Below are 25960 nucleotides of genomic sequence, written 5' to 3'. Positions count from 1 at the left end.
ACTTCAAAGTGACTAATTAAAGTTGGTGGCTCACATGAAAAGCAAAGCAAAATCTCATCCATTTCTTTTTCTGTCCCTGATTTTCTTTATTTTCTGTTTCTATTGCTGTTGAGTATGTACAGGTCCTTAAACATCTAGGAAAAAGGGGACATTTCTTTTCTGGTTTACTTCTGGGTTTCTTTGGGTTTTAGCAGACTCCTCTTTGATGTAGAACTCAAGCCATAAGCAAGGAGGAAGAGCTGTTGGATCCACATGGCAGCCTTTCTCTTATTCTGCACCTCTTGAGGAAAAAGGGGAGAATGTTTAGCTGTCTTCAAATAGAGTTGCTTTCCAGTTTCTAATGGTGAACCTGATCTGACTCTCTTCCAGGGGTGTACTGAGCGGTTTGTGTCAAGCCCTGAGGAGGTCATGGATGTGATAGATGAAGGCAAAGCAAACCGACATGTGGCTGTCACAAGTAAGTGTGGGTGGTGTTTTCTCAAAGCCTGTCACTTGGGATACAAGTGTATTTCCTTGGGACAACAAGGAAATAATGCCAGGGAAGGTGTTATAAAGCAGTGGCCCGGAAGCAAGCACACGGGAGTGTGCAGCACAAGAGTGTCTCAGCAGGTTGAGGGAGGCATGCCTTCTGCCACGCAGGAAGCTCTTGGGAATGCTAGGTGAGGCTCGCTGGGCCCTGGTAGCCCCCTCCCTCTGGACCCTGGGGGAAACCATCAATCAGCCAAGGAAAGGGGACTAAAAGCCAGCTTCTAAATGTATTTTAACCACATTATTATTCAGGTTAAAGAAAATGCAAGCCAACAAATTTTATATGCTAGCCATACTGTGGAAGGAAACCTCTTTAGATTTCTTCCCTCTGTAAAAAAGGAAAAGAAAAGCAAGGAGCTCAGAAAGTGGAGCTTAGAGCCTCATTGAAAACCTTCCTTTGCTATGTTAGTAACAAACAACATGCAGGCCAGTGTGTTGACCTTGCAGTTCCTTCCTTGGCGTGCACACACATCTCCAGGAAGCGGGTCTGATGTTAGAGAAGCAGTAGCTCTGGCCCTCCGTCTTTGGGCTGTCTCCTTTTTAGGAATATGAACAAGTCAGAGTGAGTTCATAGGAAGAGCTCGGGATTTCTAGCTTGGAAGAAAGAAAAACTCTGAGGAGAACATAGGGACGGTGTAATATATTTCTTAACATGTTCATGGTGCTGATATGCATGAAGTCGGTTTTGCTTTGTATGAACCACATAGGTAGGCCACCCAGGATTGTTGAAGCTACCAAGAGGCAGGTTTTGACTGACCATGAGAACTCCCTGCTCCTGATAGCTGCCCCCAGGAAAGCCTGCTACCTGGAGGGGCCAAGTTCTCTGTGTGGCATACAAGAGATGGAAGCATCGGTTGGTTGACTGGTATAGCCTCTCTGTCTCTTCTACCAAAGGCTCTGTGATTCTGTCATCCAATACTGTAACTCTCTACCTTTTCTCTACCCCAACATCCTATCAGATGATATTCACATGTGTGGCAGATTTTATAGGTGAGCCTAGACATGTAGACAGCATAGGTTAAATTCCATGTCTTTCTCTTCTGCCTCCACATAAGGCTGATATTCTCATAGTAATAGCGTCTTGTTTATAAAGAAGTTATTTGTTTGAGGAGTGCCTGGGTGGCTCAGTGGGTTAAGCCTCTGCCTTTGCCTCAGGTCATGATCTCAGAGTCCTGGGATCAAGCCCTGCACTGGGCTCCCTGCTCAGCAGGGAGTCTGCTTCCCCCTCTCCCTCGCCTGCTGCTCTGCCTACTTGTGATCTCTCTTTTTTCTGTCAAATAAATAAATAAAATCTCAAAAAAAAGAGAAGTTATTTATTTGATTTCTTAAGCTATTTTTAGTCGTAAATTATTCATAGCATACTTGACAATCCATCTTGGCCCTTGGTTCAGAACTGTAGATGTTCGACATTAATTATTTTTCTTATCATTGTGGTAAGGTGGTTTTAAAATTACACATAACATAGAACTTACCATTTTAACCATTTTTAAAGGTAGAGTTCAATGGCATTAATTCCATTCATAGCGTTGTGCAACCATCATCACTGTCCGTTTCCAGAATTTAATCATCCCAAAGCTAAACCCCATGCCCATTGAACAATACCTCCCCATACTTCCTCCTCCTAACCCTGGTAACTGGTTTACCACTTTGTGTCCCAATAAACTGGGTAAGTCTAGGTACCTCATATAAGTGGAATGATAGAAGCCCTCTTGTGACTGGCTTGTTTCATGTAGCATAATGTCTTCAGGGTTCATCCGTGTTGTAGCATGTGCCGGAATTTCCTTTCTTTTTAAAATACTGAATAATATTCTATTGTAGGTATATGCTACATTGTTCATTCACCCACATATAGACATGTGGATACTTATGTTGCTTCCACCTTCTGGCTGTTGCAAATAATGCTGCTGTGAACATGGATGTATAAATATCTGTTGAAATGTCCATTTCCAGTTCTTTTGTGTATATATACAGAAGCAGAATTGCTGGATCATATGTCAACCTACTTTTAATTTTTTCAGGAACTACCACATTGTTTAACATAATTTAACGTTGTAGTTGCATACCATTTAACATTCTCGTCAACAAGAGTGTGTGTGAGTTTCAATTTCTCTACATGCTTGCCAATGCTTCTTAGTTTCTGTTTTTGTTTTAATAGCCATACTAATGGGTGTGAAGTGTTATGTCGCTGTGGTTTCAATTTGCATTTCACTAATGACCAGTGATGTCTGACATTTTTTTCATGTGCGTATTGGCCATTTGTACATTGTCTTTGAAGAAATGTCTGTTTAGGCCCTTTGCTCATTTTATAATTGGGTTATTTTTTTTCTTGTTGATTTATAGAAGTTCTTCATGTATTCTGGATCTCAGTTCCTTATCAGATATACAATTTGTGAATATTTATTTTCTCTCATTTTGTGGGTTGCCTTTTCATTCTGTTGGTGCTTTCCTTTCATACGTAAAAGTTTTAAATTTTGATCAAGTCCAATATATCTGTTTTTTACTGTTGTCACTGTGGTTTGGGTATTATTTCCAAGAAATCATTGCCAAATCCAGTGTTGTGAAGTTGTCCCTTATGTTTTTTTCTAGGTTTTATTGTTTTAGCTTTTACATTTAGGTTTTTGATTGTTTTTGAGTTAGTATATGGCCTAGGTGAGAGTCCAGCTTCATGTTTTGTGCTTGTAGATACACAGTTTTCAGCTTGGTAAAGAGACTGTTTTTTCCCCATCAAATGGTCTTGATACTCTTGTTGAACATTATTTTACCATTTTTATGTGAGGGTTTATTTCTGGGCTCTCATTGGTCCATCTCTGTGTTTGCCTTTATGCCAATGCCACACTGTCTGATTATTGTGGCTTTATGATAAGTTTTGAAATCAGTAAGAGTGAGACCTCCAGTGTTCTTTTTCAAGATTGTTTTGGCTGTTCAGAGCTCCTTGAGATTCCTTAGGAATTCAAAATGGACTTTCCTATTCCTGCAAAAAATACAATGAGGATCTTGATACAGATTGCATTAAATCTCTAGATCACGGGGCGCCTGGGTGGCTCAGTGGGTTAAGCCGCTGCCTTCGGCTCAGGTCATGATCTCAGGGTCCTGGGATCGAGTTCTGCATCGGGCTCTCTGCTCAGCAGGGGGCCTGCTTCCCTTCCTCTCTCTCTGCCTGCTTCTCTGTCTGCTTGTGGTCTATGTCTGTCAAATAAATAAGTAAAATCTTAAAAAAAAATAAATAAATCTCTAGATCACTTTTGGTAGTATTGACATTTTCACGATGTGAAGTCTTCTGATCTATAGACAGGAATGTCTTCCCACATAGAGGTGTCTTCTTAAATTTTGTATTTTTCATTCTTTTTAAAAATTTTAGAAGATTTTATTTGTTTTTAAGTAATCTCTACACCCAACATGGGGCTTGAACTTTTTTTTTTAAGATTTTTATTTATTTATTTGACAGACAGATCACAAGTAGGCAAAAAGACAGGCAGAGAGAGAGAGGAGGAAGCAGGCTCCCCACTGAGCAGAGAGCCCGATGCAGGGCTCGATCCCAGGACCTTGGGATCATGACCTGAGCTGAAGGCAGAGGCTTTAGCCCACTGAGCCACTCAAGTGCCCTGGGGCTTGAACTTTTAACCCCGAGATCAAGAGTCACATATTCTACTGACTGAGCCAGCTAGGCACCCCTCATTTTGTAGTTTTTAACATAGATTTCTTTTACTTCCTTGGTTAAATCTGTTCCCAAGTATCTTTCTTATTCTTTTTGTTGATATTTTATTTCATTTATTTATTTTAGAGAGAAAGAGAGAGAGTGTGTTAGTAGGGTGGGGCCAGAGAGAGAATCCCAAGCAGTGGTAGAGCCTGACACCGGGCTCAGTCTTATGACCCTGAGATCATGGCCTGAGCCAAAATCAAGGGTCGAATGTTTAACAGACTGAGCCAACCAGGTGTACCTCCTTTTGTCAAAAATTTAAATGGAATTATTTTCATTTCAGATTGTATATTGTTAGTATATGGAAATGCAACTGATTTTTACGTATTGCTTTTGTATCCTGCAACTTCTGCTAAATTCATTTATTAATTCCAACATAATTTTTGTGTAATCTTTAACTTTTCCCCCCATATATCCTGGAAAGATTTTTTGGCAGGCCACCGGAGGAAGCAGGCTTTATTCACAAGTTACCTCCAGAAACCAAAAAGACTATGTGCCCACTTTCAGCACCTCCTGTCCTTCCTGGCTCTCACATTACTCCAACTGGGGGAAACGAGGAGATGTAAATTGCCTTTTGGTTTTCCAGAGCCCCAGTCTTTCCCCTCCCTCTGTGGTCTTAGAAATTCAGTAGCAATACTCTTGTTTATTTTTTTTGGAAATGCCTGATGCAGCTACTTAATAGCAATTATGGGTGAAGGGTATGAGGGGAAGAAGTTGGGTGAGTAAGAGTGATGCACAGAGAATAGGAACATAGTCTATCAAAAGGCCTTCTGTCTCGCCTTAGTGGCTTGATCCTTCGCTGGTTGCATTTCTCTTCACACCAGATCACACCTTTCTGAACTAGAGGGGGGATTTCCACTACCAGTCATGGACACAGCCCCAGAGCCATGAGATGAGCTAGTCCAAACTTGGGCACATTCCTGGCCCAGAAAGGCTTAAAGTGATTGGTCAGGCACATTTTGCCCCCCATGTATATCTTTGCTGTTTTTCCATTGAGTTCAGGGGCTATAATTTCTGGAGCAATAGTGGGATATGTGATAGGAATGTCAAACTTCATGTCAGACTCATAGTTGAGGAGATCATGGATATACCAGCATTTTCCAAAACACTGAGGCCCTTCCTTGTTGGACTCTAGTTGGAATCAATCTTTGTCTACATTCTTGTTGTTTTCTACATACTGGACAAGTATGTAGATAAAGTCTGAAGATATTCCTCTTTGAGTCCTGCAGCCCTGCACCCCAACTCATGATCTGGAGGTCTAGCATTAGTCTTCAGCCATCTTGAACAAGGGTGCCTCGAAAGTTGGTTTTAAGAAATGATTGCTAGTAGGGGTTGAAGAAGACCATCACTGAGATCTCTCCCTGCCTAGTTAACAGAGACCAGGGGCCAAAAAGATTTCTAGTACTTGGTACTGATGAAGCATATTTAATCTGTGAGATCTTTTATGTGCCTAGTATGGGTTATAGAACTGTATTTAAGGGGAAAAAAAAAGTTTTAAATCTTAAGGTCATAATCCTTCCTTAAGAAAGCTTGTGGTATTATGGATAAGGCAAGACTTGCACACATGATGAAGACAGAATACACTGGGTTCTAACCATAAAGACAAAGCCTGAGAGACTGAAGGTGAAGGGGAAGGAAGCTGTGAGCTCTTTGTTCTTTTCTTTTCTTTCTTTCTTTCTTTCTTTTTTTTTTTTTAAAGATTTTATTTATTTGAGGGAGAGAGCACGAGCGAGCGAGCACAAGCAGGGGGTTGACAGAGGGTGAAAGAGAAGTAGACTCCCCTCAGAGCAGGAAGCCTGACACAGGGCTAGATTCCTAGGACCCTTAGATCATGACCTGAGCTGAAGGCAGATTCTTTTTTTTTTAAGATTTTATTTATTTACTTGAGAGAGAGACAGTGAGAGAGAGCATGAACAAGGAGAAGGTCAGAGAGAGAAGCAGACTCCCCATGGAGCTGGGAGTCCGATGCGGGACTCGATCCCGGGACTCCAGGATCATGACCTGAGCCGAAGGCAGTCGTCCAACCAACTGAGCCACCCAGGCGTCCCTGAAGGCAGATTCTTTACTGACTGAGGCACCCAGGCACCCCAGGTGTGAGCTCTGTGAGGCCAAGTATCCGGCTGGAATGAGATGTTCCAAAACATGGGGGCTTCAGGCAAAGCTAGAGAATCTGTTATCTTGAACCATCTACTAAGATTCTTAATTTCTTTGCCATGTGAAGATACTTTAAATCTCTTATTGTCTTTTTTAAAAGAAACCGTGGTCTCAGATACTTTTTAAAATTGGCTGGACTTACTTTAAAAAGTGGAGCTATATTGAGCATAATTTGTTATGGTTTTTAGATGAGAGGCTTGCTACCTAAACTTATTATTCTTTGCAGAACAGTAAACTATTTTCCTTTTCAGACATGAATGAGCACAGCTCTAGAAGTCACAGTATCTTCCTGATTAATATTAAACAAGAGAATGTAGAGACGGAAAAGAAGCTCAGTGGGAAGCTTTATCTAGTTGATTTGGCTGGGAGCGAAAAGGTAATTGGTTCCTTATTTGTATTATCTATAATTTTCCCTATTATTTGCTTCAGCGTGCAATGGTATAATTTTTATACTCTTTCCATTCCCTGGTTTTAAAGAGCTTTTAAAGTTTCTGGTATTGTGCCAAGATAATATTAAATTTCACCTTCAGTTCTCTGCTCTCTTTTCTGGTCCTGAAGTCCCCTATTCACGACATAGGAGGTGCTTTGAATGCCAACTTGGATTTATGCTTAATAGGCCCCAATGAGGACATTAGGCAAGTGTGGTGTGCGCTTAGCCTGGTAGAGGCTGTTGTGTAAATGGGGGAGGGACGTGTCCGTTTGCTGAAAGGGAAGATCCGCATGTTGCACCAGATTCAAATAGGCCAGAAACATACTTTGCCATTGGACTGTAACTGTCCTGTCCCCACACATTTGTTTGCTGACAGAAGATCTGGAACCTGGGGCTGTTCCTGGGTTCTCTGCTTCTGTCTGTGGTGGGTGTGGTCTGACGGGGCTTCCTGTGGGCAGACTCACTTCCTTCAGGCCAGGAGGCCAGTAGGCAGAGGTTTGGTCAAAGCCCTGCCCCTTCTCTGGTTTTGTCGGGGTTCTCTTTTGGCATCTGTCCCATGCTTTCCTAGGCACTGGCTGAGGCCATACTCTAGAGCAAAGAACCTCCTAGCTGCCCCCTCCCAGCCTCACCTCCATAGCACTGCCAGAGCTTCCTGCTGCCACACCCTTTTTGGGGGCACTGCTCCCCTCCGGCGACCTCACAGAGCGAGTTCCTGTACACAATACCATGTGGCTTCTGTCATCACTGACACTGTGCTGACTGGCCCCAGAGGCCAGCCCTGAGGCTCGGCCAGTCTCCAGGACTCTGTAATTGATCCCCACTTACTGTTCCCCGCCACTTAGTTGGGATACGCCAAGTTATGGCCACTAACATCTGCGTAAGTAATGGCTACTTGAAATGTTCTCCTGTACACATCTGTAAAGCCATGAGCAGAGTCATGTTCCAGGATGTTCCTGGAAAATGATCTGGCTGGGTATCTAACATTTTATGGGTGCAAGCTTATAACTGTAATTAAATAGACATGCACCAGAATGGGAAGACAGAGCAGAACCTTTCAGTTCTCGCCTGGACATTGGCAGCCAGGCCTCGCCTTGCTGCCACAACAGCAGTGTGGCTCTGGGGAAAGAGCGTAGTGGCCCCTTTGTGCTTCCGAGTTTGCTCTCTTTCCCTTTCAAGCACAGAGAGGAGCACTTGGGCCTGCGTGCCACTGGAAACAGCTTAGTGCTGGCGGTCGAGTGTGCAGGCCTGTCCTCTGCACAGTGTCGTGGTTATTGCTTAGGATATAGGCACTTTACAGTTGTGGTCCTGTACCTTGTTTCTTTTGCTCACATCTATACTCCTTTGCTCTAGACGTGTCCACATGTGTTCTACTAGGATGAACTCCGGGCTTTAATCCCCAGCTCCCCTACATGGTGTTCTTGCCTTGGGCTGCCGGTGGACCTTTCTGGAGCTCAAGGTTTCTATGTCTGTAAATGGAAGACAGTTGTCCCTGTCTCGTATATTTCGTGGCGTTAAGGTGCTCCGATGTGAAACCACCTTAGAGCATGCTGTGTGAATAGGCTGTCGCTGGGGACCCAGCAGCAGTATTATTTCTCTGTCAGCAGTGGTGTCCGCACACACACAGTTCGCAGAGAAAGGAGTATCTCCAGTGTTTGAAAACACTGCCCCCTGGATGCGTGTTCCTTTCCATCCCTCGTGGCTGGCGGTCTTTGCACAGTTTGCGGTCCCTTCCCTGCTTCCCTCTCTCCCCCGAGAGCAACGGCTCCTCCTGCCTCACTTGGCCGACCAGCCGAGCCAGGGAGCACGGGGGTTTGCCTCTCTCCCAAGGATCTGTAAACTGCTCTCTACCTAGAGCCGACGCTGTCAGTAGGAAATTGCCAGGAATAGCACAGCAGAGGAGGGACAGTATGTGGTCCCTCTGGCTGCAGAGGGGAGAAGACAAGTTGACCACGTAACATACACTTTCTTGACTTTGATGCCCCTGAGTATCTTGCCTTTTGGACGGTGGTTCCCCTTCTCCTTGCTACTGGAGTCAGTAAGTCAGGGAACAGAGTCAGTCAGGCAGGGACAACTTCCCACCACCTCTTGTCTTTGCCTGAAGTTGGAGCTTATAATGTACACTTGCCCAGTATGTCCATTCATTGTGGCCAGGATGGTGTTTTCGTGTCATGCTTTCCTTTCCCCTGGGCTCCCTCCAGTGAGGAGGCTGTGGCTCAGGCGTGCAGGACCCCAGCCTTTCTGTGGTGACAGCACTCTTGGAGCCTGGTTTCCCTCGATGGATGTCCCCCAGGGAAGCATCTGCAGCTCTACCACTAGAGGCATTTCAGCCATTCCCCTAAAACCTAATTGAGAGGAAAATGACAACAAGACAGAACAAATCCCCAGCCTCAGGCACAAGGGATGGTTTGATCAACGTGATTCTTACTTACTTTTATTTTGTCTTGCGTTCCAGGAGAATTCACATCGGCCCCCCTCAATCCCCAGCCCTGTGCCCTCCCGTGAATTGGAATTTTCTGCTCTGTGCTTTTGCTGCCCTGCGCAGCTCACTGCTTTCTCTTCTCTCTGGTAGGTCAGCAAGACTGGTGCCGAGGGAGCTGTTCTCGATGAAGCTAAAAATATCAATAAATCTTTGTCTGCTCTTGGAAACGTGATCTCGGCCTTGGCAGAAGGGACAGTAAGTGATCCTATCCCCATCTATTGAATGATATTATGAGAAGTCACTTTTTGGGTCTGTGTACACTCTTTGCCACATATCCCAGAGATTAGTTTGTTTTTCTTTGGAAAGGAACAGAGGGAATCCTGGCTGTAGACATCCTACTTGCTGGGAGATCTAGTCCATTAAAATGTGTGAATGGTGATGCTAATTTCCCCAGGCCCCAGACTGGGCACTTTAAACTTTGGCCAAATCCAAAGACTAGGCAACAACTTGTTCTACACATGTTTCTAAGTCCAGTGCCCCCTTTGCTAACTTGCTTGTGTTTTCTCTGTGAATGGACAATGGCTATAATAGCCAATACTTTTTTTTCCTAAATAGAAAACACATGTGCCATACCGGGACAGCAAGATGACTCGGATTCTTCAGGACTCTCTGGGTGGGAACTGTAGAACCACCATCGTTATTTGCTGTTCTCCCTCTGTCTTCAATGAGGCTGAGACCAAGTCAACACTGATGTTTGGGCAAAGGTGGGTGTGGTCTCTCACTCCGGTGCTCTGAGTGGTGAGGGGTTAGCGTCAGTGAGGAAGTGGAGGGAGTAGCAAGCAGTCCGTTAGGAAATTGCACCTAGCAGGTGTTGCCTGTAAACTTGAGGCATCGCTGACTGAGACCAAAAGAATAATTATGTTTTAAAAGAATCTGCAGGTATATGCCAGTCAAGGGTATGATATTTTTAAAGAAGTGCTTGAATGTATTATAGATGTGACTGCTGGTAATTCAGTGGAGTGTTGCTTTTGGTCTTCACGGAGTTAAATCTTATTTTGGGGTTCATAGGATTTCAAGTGTGTGTAGCTCAAGACTGATAGCTTCCTTTAATTCCAATATTTGGGATCCATTACAGAGTCGCTAATAGAAAAACCAGAAACTTGGATGAATATGGAGTGATTGCATAAATATAAAAGGGGGTGAAGGAAATCCTCATATAAACTTGGGAGTGGGAGGCACACCATGGATACTGAGGAGAGGGCACGGCATGGTGGCAGCCCTCTTCCCACCTTCACAAATGTCTAGATATCTGAGAACTCACAGGTGGGCAGCAGGACAGTGTGGTAATCCTGAGACAACATTCATGTGTGTGGGTTAGTGTGGGCCTTCCTGCCTCTCTTGCCCAGCCCATCTGCTGCCCAGAGCCTGTCTCCTTCAGCCATGGACCCTTGGTGCCAGTTCAGCATGTGGGTTCCAGTGCTGCCATGCCCTTCAGTTCTGAACAGTTGTGTGGTCTTCAGACAAGTCACCAGTTCCTTGCAGGCTTCACCTGGCTTATTTGTAAATGGATGCACACAGCACTCCCCCTGTCTTCCCCTGGGACTGTGTTGTGTGGTCATGTCTGAGAAATAGTTTAAGATGCCTAGAGAATGGACGAATCAGGGTGGGCATGCCGCATGGGGAATTGTTAGGGCCTGTTTAAACTGCATTAAACCCCAGTCATTTCCTGAACCCACAGCAGAACATAGAATTATGCAGTCATGGCACCTGTGGGATGTCTAAATAAATAATAATTACATTGAAATGTTGTAGAACTAATATCTTTTAAACTGGGTTTGGGTCCTTTACTTCTCAGATCACTTCCTTGAGTAGTCAAATGCTTAGGTGCACAGATTGCAGGAGGATAGCCCTAGAAGGGTCATGGGATACCTATAAACCAGCACCTGCTTATGGGAAACACGGAATACTGTGGTGATCATCTTGCCTGTCCTGTCTCTCCTGGTTTCTTCACCTTAAGCGTATTTTCTCTGAAGACATGTTTGAGCAGACTAGCACCAAATGCATTTACGGAGGAAACTTCTCTTTTAAAAAAAATGTCTGACTTGCGAAGTAAAAATAATCTGAATCGTTGCAAGCGAGGGCTGTCCTGGGGCATGGGCTGTCTGTCTCCAGGTGCTGCTGTGAGTGGGCGTTTGCAGCTGTCTGTAGGGAGAGTCTCACGACCGTCCTCTTTCTTCTGACCTTAGTGAGGCAAGTGTCAGCATCGTCATGATCACGAGTGCCCAGCCGCAGTGGTTCCTATCTCCCCCATGTACAGAGGATGACGTGGAGACTTAGACTCTAAGCCATTAGGTGCTGCACCTGACCGCACATACCAGTAAATGATTAAACGTATAGGATGACATAGAATGGGGATTGTAGAATATGACCCCCAGCCTCTTCTGTGCAAGTTCCTTGATCAGGATCCTTGATGAGCACAGGCCTCTGGGTCGGTAATTCCAGTTTGGAAGCCAACTTCTGTTACTGATCAATTCTTCTCTCTTGTTTACTTCTCTCCAAGCCTCTCTGTCCTCGTCCATAGGGAAAACTCGAACGCCTACCTCTGAGAATTATTGAGAGGATTAATGAGATGCTTCAGTTTTGATATAGCACAGGGGTGGGCTGGCATGTGACAGGGGTTCGGCGGTTGCAGGTCTCCCTTTTCAACAGTGCGCAGTCTGGGAAGGTCATAAAACAAATGGGAGTGCCCGGAGTGGAATGGAATGTCTGGGACAGACTGGGGAGAAGGGGCCGGACTGAGTGAGGTAGAGCGAGAAATAAGTTCCTGGAATGAAAGACTAAAGAAATAGTGATACTAATTTGGGATTCCAGGAAATAAAAATAAAATGTCAATTCTCTTTTCAACTAAAATCGATTAGTCTGCCATTTAAAAAAAAAGATTTTATTTATTTATTTGACAGCGTATAAGCAGGGGCAGAGGGAGAGAGAAAAGCCGGCTCCCCACTGAGCAGGGAGCCCAATGTGGAACTTGATCCCAGGACCTTGGGATCATGGCCAGAGCTGAAGGCAGACACTTAACCGACTGAGCCACACAGGTGCCCCTGTCTGACATCTTTTATTAGTCATCTGGATACTAGGCTCCATGAGAGCAGGGACTGAGTTTTATCATCTGTGTCAGTCATCCCAACAAGCATCCAGCACAACTAGTATACAGTAGACGGTCATTCCATAAATGCTTATCCAGTGAATGAATGGATGAATTAAATGCTTATTGTGTAGGATTCCTTAGAATATTAGGGCAGGTGTTGAGCTGTGACACCATTATGTCTAGAAGTTTGGTTAGGTTTAGATCTGGTATGTTTTCCAACCCTGTAATTGGAAAGGTGTGAGGTTTGGTTCCTCACCCTCTATCCCTGAGTTAGTTAATGGATTCTTCAAGGACATCTAACTTCTCTATGGGGCCCATACCTGCTTTATTGTTAAATATACGCATTGAACCCAATTACACAGCAGACAAGAGTCTGAACATCGGATTAGACATGGTATCTGATAGCTAATGAGATTAAGCACTTTGAACTCAAAAAAGACTGCTGGGCACATCTCAAATTCAGTGTTACGAGTGTTCATTATGCTCTTGTTGCAGGGTGGCCAGACCTTAGGGCTGTACGAGTTTCCTTCATTATTCCTATGTGGTTTTTCAAGGACATGAAGCAAGTCTGTGTTTCTTGCTAGGCTATTTTACTATATTGATACCCTGAATAGAATAGTATATTTTTTGAAGCAGTAGAAACATGATAAGTGTCTACAGATGCCTGAGGGCAGCCTCCCAAGTCAGCAGTCTTTAGGATTCTAGATTAGGTACTGGAATTAAAAGGAAAAAATGCACACAGTCTATTTCTTGGTTTCAGTGATGAATTCTGGCTCTTTTATTTAGTCAGATTTGTGTCTTTGGTCCCCTGAGTGCCCGGCATTGCACTATTAAAGAAGTAGAAGCCATTTTCTGTGTTCTCAAAGAGCTTTTAATCTAGTTAAGGAGGGGACACTTGAATTTCTAGGCAGCCGAGAGTCAAAAAGCTGAACTGTGGGAAAATAGAACACTTCTTGCTTTTAAGGAATCAGATACTCAAATTAGAACACTTTCATTGATTTTTTTTTTTCTTTTGGCTTCCAGCATTTTTTTTTTTAAGTCTTTAATTACTCTTCCAAGGTACTTTCATAGCACATTTGAAAAGGATATTTGTAAGTTTTAGAAGTGTGAACTCAAATCACCCAATTATCTTGGAAGCCTATTTAATGTACCTTGATGGAGGAGTAATTCTGAAGGAAAAGGGGGCCCCCCTGGGGGCAGACTGATCTGTTTGGAGTAGGCCTGAATCAGCACATCTTTGACACTAAGTTTTGACTGATGTAGCATGAATAATTCAAAGGCTTTATTTGTATGTTATATGTAGAAGGAGAATTGGTGATTTGGGGAAAGTAATATTATTCTCTTTCTGAAATGACCCCCCCCCCCTTTTTAAATTCTGCCACCTCTTGCCCAGTTTCACCGAAACAGTTAGTCCTGAATGGAGTGCATGCAAAACTCAGTTCACCAGATCATGATAACAAGTTATATGCAAGGGTAAGAGTGAGCACTTTGGCCAAGGCAGAGCAGACCCTTAGCTATACTTTTGACATAGAATGGAAAAAAGTCTCAGATCACCCCTCGTTGCAGTGCCTGTGACTGAAACACCATTAAGGTTAATTTGTGCTCTCGGAGGGAGATATTCTGTTTATGACGGAGGTTTAACCAGGCTCCACATCCTCATCCAAATCTGTCATTTCTCACTGTTTCTTGGGAGACTGGAGTCTCCCAAGACTCTGTCCAGAAGACACAAAATTTAGAGCTTTTTAATTTTTCATTCCCTTAACCCCCCGCTCGCAAGTGAGGAAAATGGGCTCACCAGGAAATGGGAAGATGCTCTGCAAGAGTCATGTTTCCAGAAGGAGGTTAGGTGTTTTATGTGGAGACTAAGACTCAGAACACATTAGAAGCTATCATGGTTTTATGTGTCAGCTTGGCTGGGCTGTAGTACTCAATTATTGAAAAAAACATTAATCTAGGTGTTGCTACAAAGCTCTTTGTGGATGAGATTGACATTTATGTCAGTTGACTTTAGGTGAAGCACATTGCTCTCCACAACCTGGTGGGCCTTACACAATCAGTCGAAGGCCTTAAGAGCAAAAGCTGAGGTTTCGTAGAAAAGAAGAAATTCTGCCTCAAAACTGCAGCATCTATCCCTGCCTGAGTTTCCAGCCCCCTAGCCTGCCCTGTGACTTTTAGACTCTCAAGTCCCCATGATCATGTGATAAATACATGTTGTAAGGTATAATGGAAGGAAAATGCTGAAAGTAAGAGGTAGGAAGATACCAAGAAAACACATCTTTCTGGCTCTCTCAGGGAGGCCAGAGTAATTAGAAGAAATTCCTGTGATATGTAGCATGTTAGAACCTATGTATGTAGTTCTAACCCTAACATGCTACATACATAGCATGAAAGTAGTACATACGCCCAGAAAGTACAAGTAGAGGCAATTATTGAGGAGTGGGGTGGGGGTGGGATTTATCATGCAGAGTGATGTGAACTGAATGGCCCTAGGATGTCCCCTCTTCCAACAAGGGCTTGATTCAAGTGCCAAATTATGAGAATGCCTGTAGTTGTCACCCATGGGGCCTTAACCTCAGTGATAGAGATGGATGTGGTTGGCAGTCCTAGATACCTGGACCTATGCTTCCGAACATGTAAACTACAAAATCAGGGACAGAGAGACCTAGAGGTACTGGGCAGGAAATGACCAGGGGGCAGGGTCTTCCTTCCACTCCTCAATGAAATATGTCTAAGAGTCCTTTTCTGACTGTCTCCCTGTGGGGAAACTCTGTGGAAAAGGTACTGTGACCTGCGCTCTTTACTATGCTTGGTCTAGGGTTCACATTTTCTTCCTTTCTTTTATTTTTTTAAAGATTTTATTTATTTATTTGAAAGCGAGAGAGAGAATAGGAGGGGGGAGGGGGAGATGGAAAGGGGGAAGCAGGTCCCCCCTCCCCGCTGCTGAGCAGGGAGGCTGGTGGGGCTCCATCCCAGGACCCTGAGATCATGCTGTGAGCTAAAGGCAGATGCTTAACCAACTGAGCCAGCCAGTCGCCCCAGTTAACATTCTTTTTCAAAGGTGGTTAACATTCATTAGCATTGAGGTCTTTTAAAAACTGGGTCCTGGTTCCCTTCCTGTGGGGAAAGGAGGTTGTTATATCTGGGGCAAGTCTGGATCATATATTATTTAAGCTGTGCTTGGCTCTCTGAAGCAAACAGAAACAAAGAAAAACTGCAAAACAGAAATCCTGATAACTGTACCCTGAAGATTTGGCTTATTAGTGCTGAGCAGGTCTTGCTGGTAGGGTATATACCTGAGGTTAGTTAAGGTCTTCCCCTAAATAGCCTTGGTTAGGATTTTGCTCAGTATTTGCTATGGATATAACCGTGGAATGGGCATTTATTTCTATATACAGCTTGGGGGCTCTGGCTGAAAAGCCTGAGGATGTTTAAGAATGAAGACTCAAGACACTCCTCTGTTCCTTTGGGAGTGATCCGGTCACACTGAGATTAACACATGTTGTCACAGTGGGATAGACGTATAAACACGATGAGTGAGCAGAAAATTTATGGCTAGAGTAAGGTTCCTGCAGATCACTGGTTTGTTTCCTGTATCAGGGAGATAATATCCCAGGACTGTAGGGGCTGGGTGGTATTGCTTGTTGCTCTCTAGCTTCACATAGGCAAAATCAGAAAGCCCACCTTAGGAGCATTTCTCACTATTTGTGGTCCCGTTGATTTTGCTTCCTTGTAAGGTACCTGAAATTCTTTGGCAACCAGGTTAAAGAGTAAACACATGTGTGTATGCTCACACATCCCTGAATTGTGTCTAGAACACATCCTTGAGTGCTCATGATCCATGTGGATTCATTGTATTTGAATGGAGTCCAGATGTAATGCTGTTTAGTGTGATTATAGCTAGCAAGTATATGGAAAACCAAAATGAAAGAGAAAGAATGTGAAAGTTAAAAGATACTTGGATGTGCTCTACAGTGGACAAGGCAAAAAAGCCAGTGTAGACCACTACCCCACCCACCTGATGGCAGCAAACTGAATGTTTGCACAGGAGGAAAGGGAATTAGGTATGAGTAGCCAAATTAGACAGGACCTAATGATTAGGCTTCTCTATTCTGTAAATTTCCCTGAAGTTCAAGGTAAACAGCAAAAGAGATTGTAGATGGTCAACATCTTTTTGCTCTAAGTCTTTTACGGAAATGAGAGACTGAGATACGCTTTATTCCACCTTGTAAGGTTGGTTTCAACATCCTAGATGGAATGTTTGTTCTATTTAGAAGAAATAACTCCAGGCACAGAGATTCAAGTATCTTTCTCAGTGACTCACTCTAGTTGATTCCATGATCTAGAAATTCTTATATCTGACTTGATTCCTTTCAGTATCACTTTCTTTTCTTACCCTTTTTTGGTTTATTATAACATATGTATAATAAAATCCATAAGCTCAAGTGTGCAACTCAATAAATTCTTACAAATATATGTACACATAGAACTGTCACCCAGCATCCTAGAAGCCTCCCTACTGTACCCTCACCATCAATACCCACCTCTGAAGGGGAAGTGTCATCCTGACTTCCATCAACATAGATTACTAGTGCCTGTCTTTGAACTTTATATAAATACTAACATACACTACAGTTTTGTGTGTGGCTTCTTTTATGCAACATTGTATCCTTAAAATCGACTACATTGTGAAGTGCAGTAGTAGTTTCATTTTTCATGGTTATATTTCTTTGTATGAATATAGTATATGTGGTATCTATTTTACTGTTGATGGATATTTAGATTGTTTTCATTTGGGGCTGTTACAAATGAAGTCATTATGAAATTGGTTATCATGCTTTAGGTGAATATTGACCTCATTTCTGTTGGTTATGTATCTGGGAGTGGAATTGCTCATAGATATGAGATATTCAGCTTCAGCAGATAGTACCAGAGTTTTCCCAAATGACTGGAAAAATTTATACTCCCGTTAGTAGCACCTGAATGTTATAGTCTCTGCACATTCTCACCAACACTTGGTATTATCAGTTTAAAATTTCTAGCCATTCCATTGGGTGAAGGTATCCTTATTATTTTGTTTTACATTTCTTTGATGGCTGATGATGTTAGGTGACATTTTGGGGGTATTTATTGACACATCTATTGTAGGTGCCTATTCAATCGTTGCCCAGTTTTTATATTAGTTGTCTGCTTTTATCTTATTGATTTATAGGAGTTATTTTGGGCAAGTCCTTTAACAGATACATGTATTGCTTATATCATCTTCCTCTTTGTAGCTTAAGTTTTAAGTTTTTGGTGGTGACTTTCAATGAAGAATGTTTTTTTTTTTTTCATTTTGATGAAGTCAAATTTATCTTTACTTTTATGTCCTATTTAAGAAATCTTTATCTACCACAAAGTCTTAAAGATATTCTCCTGTTTTGTTCTAGAGCCTTCATTGTTTTACCTTTCACATTTATGTGTAAAATCCACATAACCAAAAACCATTTTTATATGGTTTGGGGGAGTACATAAAGGTCACACATACCCTTCCCCCTTGCCCCTCCCCCCCCCCAATCACCATATATTGAAAGGACCATTCTTTCCCACTGTGTTGTGTGGGCACCTTGTTTAAATCAGATGATGTCGTAGGCTAGTGTCTGTTTCTGAATGATCCATTCTGTTATTATTCTTTTTTTTTTTTTTTTAAAGATTTATTTATTTATTTTAGAAAGAGAGTGCATGCAAGTGAGGGCATGCTGTGGCAGGGGGAGGGGCAGAGGGAAAGGGAAAGAGAATCCAAGCAGACTGAGCACAGAGCTCAGGGCCGCATATGGGCTCTATTTCCTAACCCTGAGATTGGGACCTGAGACGAAATCAGGAGATGGACACTTAACCAACTGCACCACCCAGGTGCCGCCATTCTGTTTCTATTCTAAAGTTTCTGTACTATTCAGTCACTTTTAATTACTGTGACTGTGTAATAAGTGTTGATATTCTGTCCTCTTTGTTTTTCAGAGTTGTCTTAGTTATTCTTGGCCTTTTTGCCTTTCTCTTACAAATTTTAGAATTAGGTTGTCAGTTTCTAAACACACACCCCAAGCCTCCTGCGATTTTATTTGAGATTATTTAAAATTTATAGAGCAGTTCTGGGGAGGATTGGCATCTTTTCCAATCACTGTTGACTGGTTTCTTTATATTCTACTTCCAGTGGATGGAAAGGCATGTTCTGTCCCATTTGGAACTAAAATGAAGTCTAGGGCAGTAGCATGAGGTAGGCTTTCCCACCATTGTTCTGAGTTCCAAATTAGAGTTGGGTTTTATATCTTCCAAATGCTTCTGTGGGTCATTTCTGTATCATTTTTTGCACTGCTTTGGGCCCTGGGACAGTGACCTCTCTGGAAAAGTGCTCTCTTGTCTCTGGCTTCAAGTTAGGTTCTACCAGTGGAAAGGAACATGGATCAGAGGAGGGGATCAGGAGAGAAGAAAGTGAGGTCAGGGTATAGTTTCTTGGCTCTTTCTTTGCAGGAACACTTGGGTTGGCTGTGTCCCCAGACTAAAAGCTGTTACAGATGTCACCGGGCAGCCACCTTCTCATAGGTCCCTGTCTCTGTGCACCCTTCAGCCTACACATGGTGATGGCCCCCCAACACCCATCCCATCTTTGGTAAACTCTTCCCAAATTATGCAGTTTGAATGGGCCATCTATTTTCTGCCAGGACCTTGATCACTATGAAAGTGGAAGAAGAAGAATTTTCTGAACAGCTTAAAAGGACTTTGAGGGGCACCTGGGTGGCTCAATGGGTTAAAGCCTCTGCCTTCGGCTCAGGTCATGATCTCAGGGTCCTGGGATTGAGCCCTGCATCGGGCTCTCTGCTCAGCAGGGAACCTGCTTCCCTTTCTCTCTCTCTGCCTCCCTTTCTGCCTACTTGTGATCTCTGTCTGTAGATAAATAAAATCTTAAAAAAAAAAAAAAAAAAGAACTCTGAGAATGAGGATCCGTTATACCAGTGATAACCTTGCTGCATCTTCTCCCAACACTCTCCTTCTGGCTCACCCTGCCTGGATATAGCATGAGGGCTCTATCCTTCTCTTTGTGGTATCCTTGGAAGTCATCAAGAGACTCATTATGGTGTAAAAACTAAGACCAGTAGCCTCCCCATGGAGCCCTAAGTGCCCACAAGCATTTTAGCCATACATGAGTTGTCACTTCCTTAATCACTCAGGTGATGATGCTGAACTGTTTGTGCTCCTTCTGCGGAGCAGACACGCCTCCGCCCATGGATGTTAGAAGACGAGGTGAGAATGGCAAGCTGGCATGGACTGCAAGTAGGAAGAAAATTGCTGCTGTTTGAAAAATTAGACTTGGAGCCCTTCTGGGGATAGAAGCCTCAAGCTACAGTGAACGATGGAGAATTTGACTAATTCTTAAGTGGAGTCTCACATTGACTTCATTTCACTCCTCTTTTGACGGTTGGGTTATTTAGTTGTCTGCTTTAGGAATTAATTTTTGGAATGACATCTGTAGCCCTGGTGGGGGCTGGTGAAGTTTCTCTCCCTGAAATAGAAATCATGTCCAAAATGTCGTTTCATGACAACAGTAATTAACCTGAATCACGCATCAGATAATGCTGGCAAATATGACAGTACAAGAACTTGTGGGAGTTTAAAATGGAAAAGGGAAGAGCAAATAAATCAGGATATCACATTTTTAAATGAAGTTTTCACCTTCTTAAGAAGTAAATAATAAATGGAATTCTGTCTTGGTCAGTTTCCTTTATAATCCGAAAGTCTGCTTGTGTGTTCATTTGTGTAGGTCAGCTAGAGCTGCCACTGCCTTCGCTCTCATCACTTGCTCCCTTGAGTAACTTGTGGATCCACACAGACATCCACTGTGGCTTCATCCCCCTCCCCCAGCCATATGCCCTAGAAAGTCACTCCTATCTCTTATACTGGAAATGATGAAATGGTGGCCCTCAGACATGTTTGTTTGCCCTAGCTGTTATTTTGGGGAAATTGTTTGAAATTGAGAGATACAAATAAAAACATTCAAGTGCTGACTTCCCTTGAAACATGGGATGAACTGAGAGTAGTGGGCCCTCTGCTCCTACATGGTGACAGCGGCCTGTGATGAGGGGGTCATGTGCTCAGAGGGGAGCTGTGGTTTCACCTGGCTGGGCCTGAAGCCATTAAGTGACCCACCCTGTTGACATGGTTCAGTGCATTACAGAAACAACTGATTGCATTACTTCAGCCTGTGGTTTATTGGTATGAAAACCTGTAATCTCTGCAAGGCCGTAGACTTTGTCTCAATTGACTTGGTATATCCCCAGTGTTTCATAAAAGTTAAGATAGAAAGGAAACTTACTTAAGAAGATGAACCTGGCAGGGCCATGCTGGATGCTTTGAGGAGGATGCTGAATGCTTGAGAAAGACTGACTGTAAGTCAGGGCTGAGAACATAGACTAAGATGGTGGCAGGGTGAACCAAGAAAGAGGTGGCCCTGGGAGACAATTCGAGGGAAAAGCCTTGGGATTTAGACTGGTAGGAAAATGGGAAAAGGGGATGGTGAGCTCGGAGTCTTCAGGGGCAGTGGTGCCAGTAACAGAGTGAGGAGGCGGTAGATCCTAGGGTCCCCTCTGATCTCCCCAGTCTTTGGATGCAGAAGTATTTGAGGCTTAATTGTATTCATGATTTAGCTAATCTAATAGCTACTCTCAGAATCTTTCCCTTCTGTCTTTGACCCCAGGGCTAAGACCATCAAGAATACAGTCTCTGTGAACCTGGAACTGACAGCAGAAGAGTGGAAGAAGAAATATGAAAAGGAGAAGGAGAAAAACAAGACTCTGAAGAATGTCATCCAGCATCTGGAGATGGAGCTGAACAGATGGAGAAACGGTAAGGAAGAGTGGAGAGGAAGAACGAGGCATGAACGTGTGGTTTCCTTCTCCTGGGACAGCTGGTATCCTGGGACACTTTGGGAAGGACCGGATGATGGCGGAGCTTGGTTCTGCCTTGCAACAATCTGTGTGAATGAGTGAAGTTTTCTCATTGTGTAGAGAAGCTGCCCACCTGACCCCGTCACTTGGCTGACTGGCGTGCTTAGTGTGGGCAAGTGCTATTTGCAAGGTTGCCTTAATCTATTTCCAGTGAGCTGCTCCTCTATGTTAGTGTAATCCTCTCTGGTAGCCATGTTTGAGGTTTTGAGTGCAGCAGCTGAGACTTTGAGACTCAGACTACTTTTGATTAAATGAAAAATATGCCATTCACTCCTGTGTGAGTTTTATAATTGACTTGGGGTTAGAAGTCACCTCTGGCAAGTATTTGCATTTTCAGGGGGCCAGTTGATCTCTGTGCTCTGCTTCTTCAGAGCCAGAAATAGAAGGCTCCTGATGAAGTTCTGTGCTAAAATGGAGTCTTACCGGCTTATTTCGTGACTAGTTTTTTTCTTTTTTCCTCCCCAAAAAACATTCTCTTTGGTTTGTTCTACTCAAAGAAAATATCTCAGAGAGCTGACACACACTGGGTGGGTGGGTTGTGGGTGAGGCGTTGAAGAGGGGTTTCCAGATCCAAGTGCAGACAGATTATTTTGGGACTTTTAGCATTGTGATGGAATTAGAAGGTAGAAATCTCTCTGGTTTGTTGTTGTTGTTGTTGTTGTTTTAACTGAAATAGGCAGGTTGGTGTGTGTGTGTAGGGGCAGAGTGGATAGCTGGAGATCCATATTCTTCACTGTGTCCACTGTCCACTACGAGTTCCAGGCACTGACGTAGACCTCAGTCTCTTGGGTGAGCGTAGAAGCCTGGGGGCTGCTAGGCAGGAGGGGGGTAGAACCCGCCTATGTGTAACCACAGAGTTAGCGGTGGATGGTCTTGTGATTCTGTGTTTGCCGCTGTTTTTTTGCTAGGAAAGGTGGGGTGCCAGTGACCTACTATTCAATGGAAAAACAATTGCGAAGCAAAGCAGGATTCAAGAGAGGTTCAAGAAGTGACCTAGTAGCCTAAATAACACAATTCTTTTCTTTTTGGGAGATTTTTCTAGCCGCACACATGTTTTGAAAGCTGCTAGAATAATTGAATAATTCAGCACCTGTGGCCGGCGGATGATTCCTTGCGATTTGGCAGGAGTTAGGAGAATGGGGAGGGATGGTTGGCAAGGCGGGGAGTGGCCGTATGAAATTTTGTTCTATTTCTGGGATCCTCTTGGGTCAGTTCTCTGCTGGGCAGTTGGAACATTCAGTAAAGCCTTTTGGTACAGGGAGGGAGGCTGGCCTTAGAACATTGCGCAGTGGGCCACCAGCCTTGCTGTTTTCTCTTCGGTCCTGTCCCTTGCCAAGCTTTCCCCCTGCGATCCTCCGTGCCTCTTCCAACTTTGTCCTCTAGGGTCGGCCCGCTGTCCAGTTTGCCTAATACCCTCCTGCCTGGCACTCTCCTTTTACTTTTGGACTTTTAACTTGGCATCATTTTAATTGTTTGCCCCACTTTGTCCACTGTGCAAATCTACTCAGAAATACACTGTTTTCCATGTCCCACAGGGTGAGATTCTACATAAGCCCTTATGTACATAATTTGGGAAAACTCACGTATGGTTTCTGGCACACGATAGACTTCGGTAGATGTATGTTATGTAAACACATGTTTAACCCATTGCTGGAGTGGAAGGGGTGAGCCGTCGATCATGGTCTCTGCCCTTACAAGCTTATAGTCCGGTGAGGGAGACAGACTCCACAGTCAACAAATGTGTCTGTGCTGCATGCCAAAAATGGAAAGTAGAAGGTACTGAAATTATTATAACTTTTAGTTATACTGAGAAGTCAGTGAAGGTTTCCCCTGATAAGCAACCTAGGGAATAAGATCTGAGAGAAAGAGAGCAGTTAGGAGCAGCAAGAAGTGGGGGTGGGGTGGAGGGAGCCACACTTACAACAACCTGGAGGGGCAGCCTTTGGCCTCGGGCAGCAGCAGGAAGGCCAGTGTGGTGAGCTGGGGAGGGGCAGTAAAGGCCTGAGACGAGGAGAGGGGGTAGGCAGACCTGTCATGGGCAGGCCTAAACAGTTTTTGTTCAGGATTTTGGTTTTATCTAGCAATGAGAATCTAGCAATGGGAAGACCTTCAAGGATATTCAACTGAAGATCATATGATAAGATTTGCATTTTTGAAGATCCATTGGTTGTGTTGGAGATGGCCGGCCAGGAACAAGGATGGTCTTCCAGGGATGAGGTTACAGTATTTGAATTGAGAGGGCAAGGGAAAGGGAGAGACATGGATGGACCAGAGAGGTGTTTAGGAGATAAAACCAGCAGGGCTTGGTGAGGAGCTGGCTGCAGAGAGACAGAGTGCCAAGTTTTCCAGCCTGCTGTGTTGGATGGAGGGTAGAACAGTTTACTGAAAAAAGAAATACCAGAGAAGAACCAGACTGGAGACAAGGGAGATGAGGAGGGGAGTTCAAGGTGGAACATCCAGGTGAAAATGTCAAATAAGCAGTTAGGTCCAAGGGTCTAGAGCTCAGAGAGCCCAGGTTGAGCTGGGGAAAGAAATGGTAGTAGAGCTTTAGGAAGTACAGGAAGGCATAGGTAGGGGTGAGGGCCTCTAGAGAGAGGGCAGGAAAGAGAAGAGGGAGAGAGTCTTGAGACCCGCCTCTACCATGACTGTGTAATCACTGAGTGGCTGTCATAGAGAAGGGGATCTGCAGAGCTCTCGTGTCCTCCTAAGCTAACATTCATTCATTCATTCATTCATTCATTTAATTTATTTATTTAGATTTTATTTATTTATTTGATAGACAGACACAGCGAGAGAGGGAACACAAGCAGAGGGAGAGGAGAGGGAGAAGCAGGCTTTCTGCTGAGCAGGGAGCCCCAGGTGGGGCTCAATCCCAGAGCCCTGGGACCATGACCTGAGCTGAAGGCAGATGCCTAATGACTGAGCCACCCAGGCACCCCACATTTATGTTTCAAGGTAATTTTTTGGAGAACACCTGGATGACTCAGGCGGTTAAGTGTCTTGCCCACAGTGGCTCGGTGACAGAGCAGGGATCTGAACGTAGGGCAGCTGACTGTGAGATTCATTGTCTCTCCATCATCTTGCAGTATGCGCACAGCCCGAGTGGTTTGTGTGTAGGCCAGTTAGAGGAGCGTGAAAAATGCCATACCAGGAAGGAAGGGACCAGAAGCCCCTCAACAGTGTCCCGTGCACCAGGCCCAATTCCTCGTCATCATGAGAGCATGGGTGGTTTCTTTCAACTGGAGAGCTGGGACTTTGAGAGATAAAGTCGAGAAGAAGAGGTCCCCTCCAGTAAAACCCAAGTGGCAGGATATTTCCAGCTTTCTTTTGAAATTTGACACACACATTGGCTCTAAACCTGTAGGAATCAGCCACTGAGTTCACCTCAGCGAATCCTGGGTATTGACGTTGCCACCCTGTAGGCTGAACCACTGAAGGCAGCACCGTCCACTGTCTGCATTCTCTGCTGGGGAAGAGGGGTCTGTCCTTGTATGGTGTCTTTATAATTGTAGAAGTTTGACTGCTCTTCTCCAGCCATGGGCGAGCAAGAGAGGAGTGGAGCTGAGAAACAGGGTGTGTGTGTACATATGCTTGTGCTTTCCCATTTTTGCTGTTCTGTAGACTGAGGCAGGAAAGCCAGGGAGTCAGAAACACGATGTAAAAGAACACGATGTCGCAGTGGCAGATTGGGTCCAGGCAGGTCATGTAAAGTGAAGAAGTTGATATAGTTGGTGGCAATGGGACTGTGAGGCAGGACAGGGCACTCCCTGCCCAGAGTCATTCAGACGTTATGAAATACTACCCTATTCCATGCCTAGAGGCTGGTTCTCTCCCAGACCCCTCCCCCTCCCCACTGCTACCAATTTTCAACTCCTTTTAGCTTCATGGGCTACTTCAAAATGCAAGCACAGCAGTTTCCTCCCCTGGGCATAGCAGAACATTGATTCTCAGAATACGGCCGGTGACTAGTAATGTACATAATTACACCCAGCCGTAATTCACGTCTGCCGTTGGCATTAAGGCAAGGCTCAGGGCATGTGCGTGCTGGCTTAAGGGGGGCTCATGCCTTGTTTTTATAAAGAAGGAATAAGGAGAGCCACTCCATTCCTCATAGGGTCAGGCTCCTTGGGTAGCACAGGACAGGAATTGACCCTGCTTAGCTTAAACAAAACAGCAAAGCACGAGAATCTGTGAATGACTCGCAGAACCGAAGAACAGCCGAGCAGCCAGCTTCATCTGGCAAAGCTGGGGCTGCTCCAGAGCCTGGGCTCCTGGGGGCTGCACCTGGTGTGAGTGCCCTCTTGAGTTCTCTCCCCCTTCCTCGCATTATCTGTTTGGGACACAGAGGCTCCGGAGAGAGGGGAGAGACCGAGCGTGTGGTGGTGTGCTGAGGAAGCCCAGGGCCCTCTGCCGTGTCCTCTGACCAAGCCTGCGCGCACCGGGAGAGATCATTCCTCACTAGGAAGTTGTGGTGCTGAACGGAGAATGGGTGTTGCGTGGCTGGAAAACACCTGTCCGGTCCAGTCTGCTAGTGACATCTTGTGGGCTGAAATCGATTGACAGTTCCTGGACTCTGGAAGCTCTGTGGGCCACTGCAGCCTCAGGGATT

The 25960-nt window shown here is 44.4% G+C and overlaps 1 protein-coding gene across 1 annotated transcript in view; it reads left to right on the top strand.

Moving 5' to 3' along the window:
* Positions 1 to 25960, top strand: part of KIF5C (kinesin family member 5C) — a 153652-nt gene that overhangs the window by 72026 nt on the left and 55666 nt on the right. The window contains exons 7-11 of the mRNA XM_059394320.1: positions 370 to 457; positions 6631 to 6755; positions 9379 to 9483; positions 9844 to 9992; positions 21102 to 21250. Coding sequence (XP_059250303.1) covers positions 370 to 457; positions 6631 to 6755; positions 9379 to 9483; positions 9844 to 9992; positions 21102 to 21250 — 616 coding nt within the window. The remainder of the gene's footprint in view (positions 1 to 369; positions 458 to 6630; positions 6756 to 9378; positions 9484 to 9843; positions 9993 to 21101; positions 21251 to 25960) is intronic.

This window comes from Mustela nigripes, chromosome 3 (assembly GCF_022355385.1).
Source record: "Mustela nigripes isolate SB6536 chromosome 3, MUSNIG.SB6536, whole genome shotgun sequence".
Taxonomy (NCBI): domain Eukaryota; kingdom Metazoa; phylum Chordata; class Mammalia; order Carnivora; family Mustelidae; genus Mustela; species Mustela nigripes.
Note: the sequence above shows the minus strand (reverse complement) of the source record. Positions and strands in the feature narration are given on the sequence as shown.